This window comes from Phoxinus phoxinus (assembly GCF_949152265.1).
Source record: "Phoxinus phoxinus genome assembly, chromosome: 14".
Classification (NCBI taxonomy): domain Eukaryota; kingdom Metazoa; phylum Chordata; class Actinopteri; order Cypriniformes; family Leuciscidae; genus Phoxinus; species Phoxinus phoxinus.
In genome coordinates this window covers 17,429,522-17,441,525 of record NC_136889.1, presented here as the reverse complement: position 1 = coordinate 17,441,525, position 12,004 = coordinate 17,429,522, and the positions used below count along the sequence as shown (strand labels likewise).

At 36.4% G+C, this 12,004-nt stretch overlaps 1 protein-coding gene across 1 annotated transcript in view; it reads left to right on the top strand.

Moving 5' to 3' along the window:
- wdfy4 (WDFY family member 4) overlaps window positions 1-7,417 on the top strand; it is a 45,695-nt gene extending 38,278 nt beyond the window's left edge. Inside the window, exons 55-62 of the mRNA XM_079635892.1 lie at window positions 682-814; window positions 2,776-2,933; window positions 3,068-3,226; window positions 3,331-3,510; window positions 4,700-4,882; window positions 5,321-5,417; window positions 6,091-6,211; window positions 6,338-7,417. Of these exons, the coding sequence (XP_079492018.1) occupies window positions 682-814; window positions 2,776-2,933; window positions 3,068-3,226; window positions 3,331-3,510; window positions 4,700-4,882; window positions 5,321-5,417; window positions 6,091-6,211; window positions 6,338-6,404 (1,098 nt within the window). The 3' untranslated portion in view covers window positions 6,405-7,417. The remainder of the gene's footprint in view (window positions 1-681; window positions 815-2,775; window positions 2,934-3,067; window positions 3,227-3,330; window positions 3,511-4,699; window positions 4,883-5,320; window positions 5,418-6,090; window positions 6,212-6,337) is intronic.
- Window positions 7,418-12,004: the final 4,587 nt, after the last annotated feature.

The window sequence follows — 12,004 nt, the reverse complement described above, 5'->3', positions numbered from 1 at the left end:
GTAGCGATGTCAAAATTGTGGCCAGTGACAATGCTGAGTGTGCTAGTTACTTTGGAAAAAAAATTAATGTCAAGCCCTGATTATAATGTACAGTATGAAATAGATATTCATTTTGAGATTTGCTAAATATCACATTTAACAGAGTTAATTTTTAAAAATAGTAATAAATTAATAACAAAGTGAGCATTAGACAACACCAAAGGTAATCTAAAATATGGGAAATGCACAATTAAATATCCAACAGATAAAAGAAAATCTCAAATAAAGGCCAATAACCAATATAGTTCCAAAATATAATGCATGCCTAATATATGCTAAAACCCTTCTGCTGTGTTGAAAAATCTCGAAAAATTACTCATGCTATATTATCATAAAATAAAGGATTCAGTCTTTTTAAATCTTCTAACTTGTTTTCTTTTAATTAGAACAGGTTTTGTATTTATTATTGGACCGGATTAATCGCAGGCCTCATTGATCTGAGCTTGCACTGTGTGACTAAAAATCAGTACGTTTTAGTTCAAGGCAAAGACATTAAGAAGCATTTTTGAGGAAAAGAAAACCCTCTCCGGGTCAAAATGACCAAAACACAACCAGAGGGTTAAAAAATGTTTTCTTTAATGAGATGATTTATTGTGGTACTGCATGTTAAATGCCATACTGAAATAAGTTTTATGCTTGCAGCTCTTCACAAAACCACACCCCAGCCGCACATCTTACAAGGGTTCTGCTGCGAAAGAGCCATCGGTATCCAGTCAGATAACCCCCTTTTTCTTTAAACTGGACAAGCTCAAGCCCACCACCCAGGCAATAAAAGGTACACTGCCTTCTTGAAATGAATATTCTCAGCTCTGTGGTCGAGACCCCCCATTTAATCATTCATAGTCACCTTGTTATTTTATTCCATTCCTCAATTATTTTTTACAAGATGGGGCCACGTCTACAGGGAGCAATAGGAGCCGCGAGGCAGAAGATGCTGGCTAGACTTTTCACAGGCTAATTTTCTCAGTCATAGCTCAGCTCGGCTCCATTGAGCTCCTGCTATTTGTTAGGCCGCTCTTGATGATACAGCCACTGAGGCTTATTTAATAATCTGAATATCCCAAAAGGATCTCTCTTAGAAAATTAGATGATTCTCTTCCATCTCTCTCGCTCTATTGTCTCTCACTCAATATCTTGTTCTCATATAAGGTGTTACTTTATCATACTGATCAGTAAATCCAACAAGGAAAGATTTAAAGGGCATCTTGAGACACATTTGCAATCGTCTCATGCTTCATTATGATTTCTGTTACTGTTCTTCTGTCAGTGAGCGAGGAGATTGACTGTGTCCTCGGATACAGTATGTAGGTCATTTGATATTACTCCTTCCTCTTGACCACACAGGTTTAAGAATAAAAGTACAAGAAAAAAAACATGACATCGTTCCAATTTAATTAAAATGTCCCAAATGCCTGATTCAAAAGTTCTAGATAGATTGATACAATAACAGTCTAAAAAGGTGATGAAAAACATGGTCATTTCAACATCAAGATTTATCTATATATAGATCTATACAATGATTTTCAAAAAGTCTTAAAACCACTTACACATCACTTAGGATTAATTAATAACGTTTTATTGTAATAGCAAGTTTTACAATATTTGTAGTCTTCATTTAGTGTTTTGATTTTATTTAAATAGTTTTCATGACAGAAATCTTTTGTAACTTTTTTTTACTGTCACTTTTGATCAAATTAATGCAGACTTGCTGAATAAAACTATTAATTAAAAAAATAATAATACTGACGCCAAACTTTTGAAAGGGAGTGTATATACAGTATATAAAAAACAGTTAATTATAATACATGAGTTAATTTTATATGTACTTTAATTTGTCACAAAACTATTGTTAAAAGTTAAAGTTAAAAAAAGTATGTAACAATTGTTTTGTGACAAATTAAAGTACAAATGAAATTAACTCATGTATTATAATTAACTCCGTTTTTTTAATATATATACACTCCTTTTCAAAAGTTTGGCATCAGTATTTATTTTTATTTTTATTAATTAATAGTTTTATTCAGCAAGTCTGCATTAATTTGATCAAAAGTGACAGTAAAATATGTTACCACAGATTTCTATTCCAAATAAATGCTGTTCTTTTGAACTTTCTATTCATTAAAGAATACAACATTGATAATAATAAGAAATGTTTATTAAAGGTAGGGTAGGTCAGAATTGTCTAAAAAAACTTTTATTCAAATTTGTTTAAACTGTCTTGATATACCAATACATAATTAAAATGCAAGTCCTCTGAAATAGAGAGTGTAAAAAACTGAGTGACTCTAGTGTATTTAATCTTCAATAAACACAGCTCATTAATTCCATTCACTCCCACCTAAAAACGGGTGCGCGACTGCGCGCACGTGGGTAGAGCCAATAATAGCGGCGGTAGTCATGGCGACGGAGAGTGACAGTCGCGCAAGCCAATCACTTGTTTCGTCCCGAATGGAATTAATGAGCAGTGTTTTTTGAAGATTAAATACACTATAGTCACTCAATTTTTATACTCTCTTTTTCAAAGTACTTACATTTTAATTATGTATTGGTATATAAAGACAGTTTAAGCCAATTTGAAAAAAAGTTTAGACAATTCTTACCTACACAACCTTTAAGCACCAAATCAGCATATTAGAATGATTTCTGAAGGATTATGTGACACTGAAGACTATATATACTTATTAAAACATTTTGCAGTATGTTGATGAAGCATGTTGATATTGTTTCTCTTCATAGAGCTCTCGCTGGGGCCTGTTGGTCAAATAGTGTGTAAAGAAAAGGATGTATTGGTCGTGGAAAAAAACAAACTTCTCATCCCTCCACATTGGAACACATACTTCTGCTGGGGATCTTATGACCAGACCTGCTCTTTTGGGAGCTACACAGCCGAAAAGGTTTGCTTTTATAGTTTCTCTAGATCCATAAATGAATCAAAGTGACGGCCCTGCTTGTAACGTTTTCCTATTGTATAACTGAATTATTGTTTATGATTTAACAAGGTTTGATAGCTTTATTGCCTGTGCTGCAGAGCTTTGGCGTGTTTGAGAGCCTGTCGGACTGGGGAGAGGCTGTGTGTGCTGCCTGTCCCAACAACAGCACCATCATCACGGCTGGGACCAGCACTGTAGTGTGTGTGTGGGACGTCTCCATTAGCAAGGACAAACTCAAACACATGAGACTCAAACAGGTCATTGAGAGCCATGTTCACGCTTAGGTGTCACAAACAGTTTTGTGATAAGAGGGTATGTTTTTTATTTATTTAAATAAATGTTCTGTTGTTTTCCATCCTAGGTCTTGTACGGTCACACAGACACAGTGACATGTCTGGTAGCATCAGAAGCGCATAGCGTGATTATTAGCGGCTCTCTTGACCAGACCTGCATCCTGTGGGACCTGGAGGACCTCAGCTACATCACACAGTTACCAGAACATTCCTCCGCCGTGTCTGCCCTGGCTATTAATGACCTGACCGTGAGTACCCTCCAGCAAAAACATACGTCAGCCTGAGGTCAGCCTGCATTTTACCTCCCAAATCTCTCTCCATCCATCTCACTCCCGCACATTTAATTTGGTTAGGGCCGTTCGGCTCGTGTTGCGTCTGGATGACACATTTATATCGGCTCATTTGCACCCGCAGAGTGGTTTCTGCAACTCCCTTCAGCCAGATGTGTGAAGGAAAGGGTGGGCACATCCTTCCCTTCAGAGTCAGACCTGCTTTAACGCTTAAACCCCGTAACACAGTGTGAAACATACCTGCTACTAAAAACACAAGAGACAAGTTTTGATGTATGATTCCAACAGCTAATTAAAAGCATTTAAGATCATTTAACCATGTGTAATTATTTCTTCATACATTTTAAGATTATTTAACCATGTGTTATTTTTTTTCTTCATACATTTTAAATGTCCAAATAGTTTTTTGGGCCACTGTAAATATCAGAGTTGTGTGCCTTAAATTAAATAAATGCCTTTTAAATTTAAATAAAATTCCTAGTAGCACACAGGATGTAGAATTGAAATTTGATGTTAATAGCATTTAAATAAAGTCTATAATTTTAACTATAAAAACAACATTTGTCAAGACAAGCTTTGAAGGCTGGCTTGTTTGAAAGTTAAAAATATTTTAGAGTCTGTAAGATTTTACATTTTTTTTGAAAGAAGTTTCTTATGGTCACCAAGGCTGTGTTTTTCTATCAAAACTATGGTAAAAACTAATATTGTGGAAACATTGGAATTTAAAACCGTTTTCTATTTTAATACGTTTTAAAATTATTTATTCCTGTGATGGCAACGCTGAATTTTCAGCATCCTTACTCCAGTCTTCAGTGTCATAAGATCCTTCAGAAATCATTCTAATATGCTGGTTTTATGCTCAAGAAACATTTATTATTATGGTTGAAATTGGTTGTGCTGCTTAATATTTTTGTGAAAACCATGATACTTTTTTTTCAGGATTATTTAATAAAAAGAAAGTTCAAAAGAACAGCATTTATTTTGAAAAAAAAGATTTGTAACAAAGTAAAAGTCCTTACTGTCACTTTTGATCAATTTAACGCATCCTTGGCGAATAAAAGTATGCATTTATTTTAAAAGCCCCTAAACTTTGGAACAGTACATTGCCTGATATGTGCATCATTAATGGCCTTTCTGTCTCTCTCAGGGTGAGATTGTGTCATGTGCCGGGACCCATTTGTACCTGTGGACCATGAAGGGGCAGCTGCTGGCATCCGTAAACCCGTCCTGTTGGCCCGACGGAAACATTCTGTGCTGCTGTTTCACACAGAAGTACGAGTGGGACTCTCGCAACGTGATCATCACCGGCTGCGCCGATGGCATCGTCCGGGTACGGGCCTTTTCAATGCTCCTCCGAAGCCTCTGACTGAAAGATGATGGGGCGTAGCGAGCTTTATAATGAGAGCCTTTAAATGAGAAGTCTTCTCCAAAGACTACACCTTTGTTTAAGCAATAAATCTTTCCTGTAGTGTTTCCTGCTTAATAGTCAGGTAATATAGCTGAAAAAATATTAAAATATGGTAACTGGGATATTGAAATGGGGCTCACAGGCTTGGCTGAGGAGTCCCACTGAAGCATTAATAGTTACATGTGCTCAGTTTAGATGAGGTAAGAGCAGTTATTAAATCAAAATGCTTCTTAAATTAGGCATCAATTGGAGCCTGGACCTGCGACATCAATGGCCGGCAGATTTGATTTATGAATATAGCTTCAATTGCATTCGATTTTTTCCCCTCTTTTTTTCATTAACCGTGTGGTTCTGTTCCAGATATGGAAGACTGAATATACTAGAGTACAATTACCTGGACATGAGGAGTGCTCGGTGTCTCAAGGGCATGTTTTGTCGTCAGCTCCTGAGGAAGCAGGTAACACTAATACACTTCACCTTAAGTGCAGAATTGAACAAGAGCGTGAATATGCGCTTTTGCTCTCGCCTCCGGCCATAGGAGCGGTATAACCCACAAGCTTCTTTAATGGCCAGCATGAAATAACAGGAGCTCGCTCAGAATATTGGAAAACAATGTACTTTGTGACGTCACGAGAATCGTTATTTTCTAATACACAAGTAATGTTTGAAATTAAATAGCCAGACCAAATACCAGACATCCTTCAAAAATGCCGTAAAAATCGGATTACGCGTGTTCTTAAGTGTGATAGTGCAGACACTCAGCCGGAGGTTCGGTTTTGAGCGATCCGCAAGAAAAGTTCATAATGATCTACCGTTTTGTGCGACGCATTAGGGCTAGCTGCGAGGAATTATGGGGCAAAGTTATTAAACATACAGCCTGTAAACACTGATGAGCAATTTTGCTGATGTAGGCATGCAATTTAGAAAGCAATAATAACCAAATCCAATTTGGTACACATTGGTTACAGCACAGCGTCAGCGCGTGTAAGTATCAACACGTTTAAATTAAATTGGGGGAACTCGTTGTAACAGTGAAGGCTTTATATTAGATGTATTTCTCTCAATTTAGCAACATGCTGACCATAAATAATCTCTGTCTCATATCTCACTCTTGCTTTTGCTTTTCTTAGACAGCACCTCGTGGAAGTGGGAAAGACACCTGGTGCTCTGTCGAGAGTTAAACCGCAACCAGGCCGTCTCTCGGCGACGCTGCAAAAATAACCCTGCGATTACGGCTCTGGGCATATCCAGGTATTGACCAAAGGCCGGTCTCTCCGACCAAAATGTGGTCTGAAAGCTCTCCTTTTTGAAATGATTCAGTGCAGGATTAAAGTCAATATTCTTCTGAAGATATCATTTGAATGAATGTGGTTTCAGAACGCACGGCACGCTGCTGGTAGGTGATGCCTGGGGCAGGGTGTACGTCTGGTCCTGCGAGAGCTAGGATCGATCAATCCTCCGTCAGTCAGCGTTAAAGTCGGCAGTAACTGCAGCTGAATGCCAGCGGAGAGTCCAGCTTAAGAGCTGCATACGCATGCACTTTGCTCTCACCACTTCCAGCAGGACTGCTGACTTCAGGAGACCCACTCTGGGTCTGGTGAATTACAGGGATGACGCATTCTTTCTTGGACTGGGTGAGGCTCGCTGGCCAGGGCCGGAAACACAACACTGCTTATTTAAGAAATGAAAGATGATGCCATTTAAGAACAAAATAAAAAAAATAGGCCCATTTGGTGTATCGGTTTTATTGTATAGTAGCTCTCTTTCTCTCGCTGGACTCTCAGAAAGCCAAAGTAATGTTTATTTTATAAACACCGGTGTGCTGGAGTTTCAAAGCCATTCGCTTGTGTGCCGTTTCATATTTTGGCTTAAAATTACACTGATGGACATACTGAATGGATATGTGTACTTTGTAAAGCAGCAGGGTTCTGCTTACTCGCTGTTTTTTAATGCTGGAACCATACAGTATATACTGTATATCAAGATTATTTTATTAGTTGAATTAAACAATCTGTAATTAAATCAAAATTGTTTACTCATTATGTGGTCCTGCTATCTCTGGCTACTGTTAAAGGGCTGAATCAACCCTCTTCAGCCAATTAGAGTCAGTGTTTCCATTGGCGATGTGCCCCAGGTTCCCGTCATAGAGGGTGCGGATTTGTAAAGCTGCATTTACACGCATTCCATGATCTGGGGAATTCTGAAATAAATGCCACAAGATTATGGCATATAGGAAACAACAGTGATATGCTGTTTTATCTGTGTAAAGGATTATTATTGCTAACCATAGACTGTATAGTTGCTAACACTTTCCAGTGTTATATATTTTTTAAAACGTTTGAATATGCTATTTAGGTGTTCCTTAAAAATTTCTGATCAATGTTGGAAACAGTTGTGCTGTTTAATATTTTTCTGAAAATTGTGATACATTTTATTAAAAATTCTGTGATTTAATAGAATGTGTGAAAGAACAGAATTTATTTGACTTTTGATCAATTTTGATCAGTAAAAATATAGATTTTTTTTTTTTTTTTACTGACCCAAACTTTTACAGTTGTGACCCTGAATCACAAAACCAGTCACATGTCGCACGGGTATATTTGTGGCAATAGCCAACAATACATTGTATGGGTCAAACATTTTTTTTTATGCCAAAAATCATTTGGATATTAAGTAAAGATCATGTTCCATGAAGATATTTAGTAAATTTCCTACCGTAAATGTATAAAACATTTATTTTTGAGTGAATGCAGCACAATCGCAAACATAAATGGACAACTTTAAAGGTGATTTTCTCAATGTTTAGATTTTTTTGCACCCTCGGATTCCAGATTTTCAAATACAGTGCTATGCATAAGTTTAGACACCCATGCTAAAGTTGACTAAAAAGAGGAATAAAAAATCATCTTTTGGAAATTGAACTTAATGCCTTAATTTAAAAAAATAGGAAAAATCCAACCTTTAAGGACACCAATTTTCTTTGTGAATGAATAATGTATCGTAAATAAATAAATTTTCTTCCTTAAAATACAGGGTGCATAAGTTTGGACAACCCTATGTTAAATTCCCATAGAGGCAGGCAGATTTTTATTTTTAAAGGCCAGTTACTTCATGGATCCAGGAAACTCTGCATCCTGATAAAGTTCCCTTGGCCTTTGGAATTAAAATAGCCCCACATCATCACACACCCTTCACCATACCTGGAGATTGGCATGGAGTACTTTTCATAAGATCATCTCTCAATGCAAATCAAACCAGCTGTTAGGCTAACTGAAATAAAACCATGCCAATCTCCAGGTATGGTGAAGGGTGTGTGATGATGTGGGGCTATTTTAATTCCAAAGGCCAAGGGAACTTTATCAGGATGCAGAGTTTCCTGGATCCATGAAGTAACTGGCCTTTAAAAATAAAAATCTGCCTGCCTCTATGGGAATTTAACATAGGGGTGTCCAAACTTATGCACCCTGTATTTTAAGGAAGAAAATTTATTTATTTACGATACATTATTCATTCACAAAGAAAATTGGTGTCCTTAAAGGTTGGATTTTTCCTATTTTTTTAAATTAAGGCATTAAGTTCAATTTCCAAAAGATGATTTTTTATTCCTCTTTTTAGTCAACTTTAGCATGGGTGTCTAAACTTATGCATAGCACTGTAGTTATCTAGGCAAAATATTGTCCTATCCTAACAAACCACACATCAATTGAAAGTTTATTTATTCAGCTTGCATATGATGTATAAATCTCAATTTCACAAAATTGCTCCATGTGACTGGTTTTGTGGGCCAGGAACAATTTTTTACACAATTTAACTGTGGAATATTTTGTTTTTGCAGTGTGGTAAAGGACTGTAAAGTAAAATGATTTGTTGTTTGGTTCGGAAAACATGTTTGTACTGTTCAAGCATGTTTTTACTCGCCCGTACCAAACCTCATTCCAGCAGTACGCCTTGTTTTGGCAACAATTGCTCCTTTTATCATCAGGTTTACAGGTTTAGAATATATCTATTTAACCCACTAATGCATATTTTATCTGATTAATTTCTCAGATGTCTTCAAACGCATAAAGTGTAAATGTGTAACATCATCTGCTGAAGATGCCAGGAATATTAATGAATCTTATGATTTGAATGGCATCATTTAGTCATGACCTTGAATGACGCTTCTGTTTGCTTGCAGCCACGATTAATAACAGCCTGTGTTTTCTGACATCCTTAATGAATGAGCGAGCATGTTTATTATATACAAATGCTAGCGAATATAAGCTTTCTGTGAATTGTCCGTTTGTGCATGTGGTCCCCTGGCAGCATCCAGCAGTTGATGTAATGTTTTTGGTAGTTGTCAGGGCTACTGGAGTAGTTAAATTCATAGAATCAACACAGATGTCCATTAAGTTTAAGATTATGGGTCACTGCATGCAGAACAACAAGCTTGTACAACAAAATTGCAATGTGGACCCTGGAAATGCTTTACGTATAATTGTTTAGTATACTTATTTTTATAATTATATGTTATAAATGTCTTTATTATATTATATACTGTGTATTAGACTATATACAAGCTAACTTGTTGAATAGAATAACTTCTGGTCTTCCGCTGTCCAGATGTAACTGCTGTGTATTAAGGGTCTCTTTGGCACACGAGTGAGTCTGAGTCTGGATCTCTCAGGCAGGCGGACAGCAGGGAAAGAGCTGTGATTACTGGGAACTCCCACCAGGCCACGCTCCACTTCCCTCTCTGGGGAAGAGGGCTAATTGTTGCTCCCCTCCAACCTTTGGAGACTGTCTTCTCCTAATAGTCATCATTAAGCAGCATGAATAATCCAGCGATGGGGGTCGGGCCATAAAGAAAACAGGGGTGGGAATCTGAGATAAACCATTTCATGAGGTTATATCTCCACTGTGATTGGATTTAATGTAATGTATACTTGCTCTCAAAATGCATAAAATAAAGAAATCTTATTGTCCGCTGTATTCATGCAGTAAGATGCTATGTATACTAGTAGGCTATACTATGTTTTACTATGCTATACTATGTATGTATATATATATATATATATATATATATATATATATCTATATCTATATGGGCTGTCAAAAGATTAATCACAATTAATCACATCCAAATAAAAGTCTGTGTTTGCATAATATAATTATGTGTGTGTACTGTGTATAATAATTATGTATAAATACACACACATTCATGTATATATTTAAGAAATATTTGCATTTATATACTGTATATACATTTATATAATTTATATATAAATATGTTATATATAAATATAACCAATTTTTCTTAAATATATACATGATTGTGTGTGTTTTTATATATATAAATAATTATACACAGTACACACACACATTATGTAAACACAAACTTTTATTTTGGATGTGATTAATCGTGATTAATCTTTTGACAGCCCTAATATATATATATATATATATATATATATATATATATATATATATATATATATATATATATAGCTTATACAAAACAGTCATATTAACAGTCATATTTCTCGAAGTGTACACTGAGAGACATGAAAATAGTGGCGGTTTTAGCGTTTGCTATGGACAAGTAGCTAACAGTGAATATTCGTAAGTGCCAGGACCTTTGGATGGCGCGATTGACCAATCAGAATCATAGACTATAATTTAGCTGCATATTTCATTTTTGACAGGAATGAAAATGAGGCTGAGACCTTCACATTTCCGGGTTTCTCAGAAGCGAAAGTCATAGTTGGGTAAACTTCTATAGCAGAGAATGAAAGAATACATTAAATATATATATTTGTTGTGTTCCCATTTACTCAAATAGCAAAACCCCACAATAGTGTTTTCACTTTCAAAAAGAGAAGATGTATAGAAGATATTGATAACGGCAGTCAGAAGAGAGAAATATAGGCCTATGTCAATTTTACTGTCACTCCCACAGCACTGTATTAGCCCCCACAGCAGCGTTAACTGGTTTTAGTAATTTGATGCAAATGTAATATAATACAAAGTAGTGTACATAGCCTACATTTAAAATAAAATATGAAAAAAAAAAAAAAACTTTGCATTTATGCTGATCACAGTTAAAAGTGTTCATACCCATACAGTGATCAGTTCAATGGATTGTGCTGTTTTTTTATTATTAATATTATATGACTGACATCTATATGTCACAAAAGAGCATTGTAAAATCCTTCAGATTCTACCCTTTTGGAGTTTCTAACAGCATATGGGTTTGGAATCTGACATGAGCGTGAGTAGGCCTAAATAAGTAGGCCTTTTTTTTTTTGCTGAAGTTGCAGCTAGGAGCGGTGAATTTTTTTTTTTTTTTTTTTTGCCTTATTTAGTCAAGGAAGGGTGTTCAAAAACACAACAGAATTGAGAGCAGATGAATTTGCCCAGCTTTTGATGGCCTAATATGTAAGCTTCTCTGTGGTAAACTGTGTTTGTGGATTTCTCTCCCTTGAGAACAGTTAAAATTCTTGCTTTGTTCTGGGTTTTGAGCTTGCTACATCTGCACATATTCCTACAAAACAGCACAGATGAGCCTCTCTCTCTCTCTGAGAAGACCCGGTCAGAAACTCCAGCAGAGCAAACAAAACGGGGCAGCAGAAGGTCATCGTAAGTTTAGATTCGACGACACAGGCAGGGTTTGATGAAGAGCATTGCTGTGTTTACGCTTGACGCTAATGTTTCAGATAGACCCAGAGCTGAGGGCGCAGGAGAAACTGCATCTCGCTCTGTCACTCCCTCTCTGCCACCCTTCTCTCACGCTGCATCTGCTCATTAATATGCGCTGTGACCACGAGGAAGAGGAAGGGGGGAGAGTCGCTCTCTTTAACCTTTGTGCATCCGGCTAATTGTGCTAAGTAGAGGCGCTTAATAGACTGGAAAATAATCACCGTATATCTCACGAAGAGAAGCAAATGACCTTCTGAAAAGACAATAGCCATCTCAATTTTAATACGTCGCTGATTTTATGATATTAAATGTCAAACCATTTGGGCTCTTCTGAATAATTAAATCAAATAAATTATAGCACCTAGG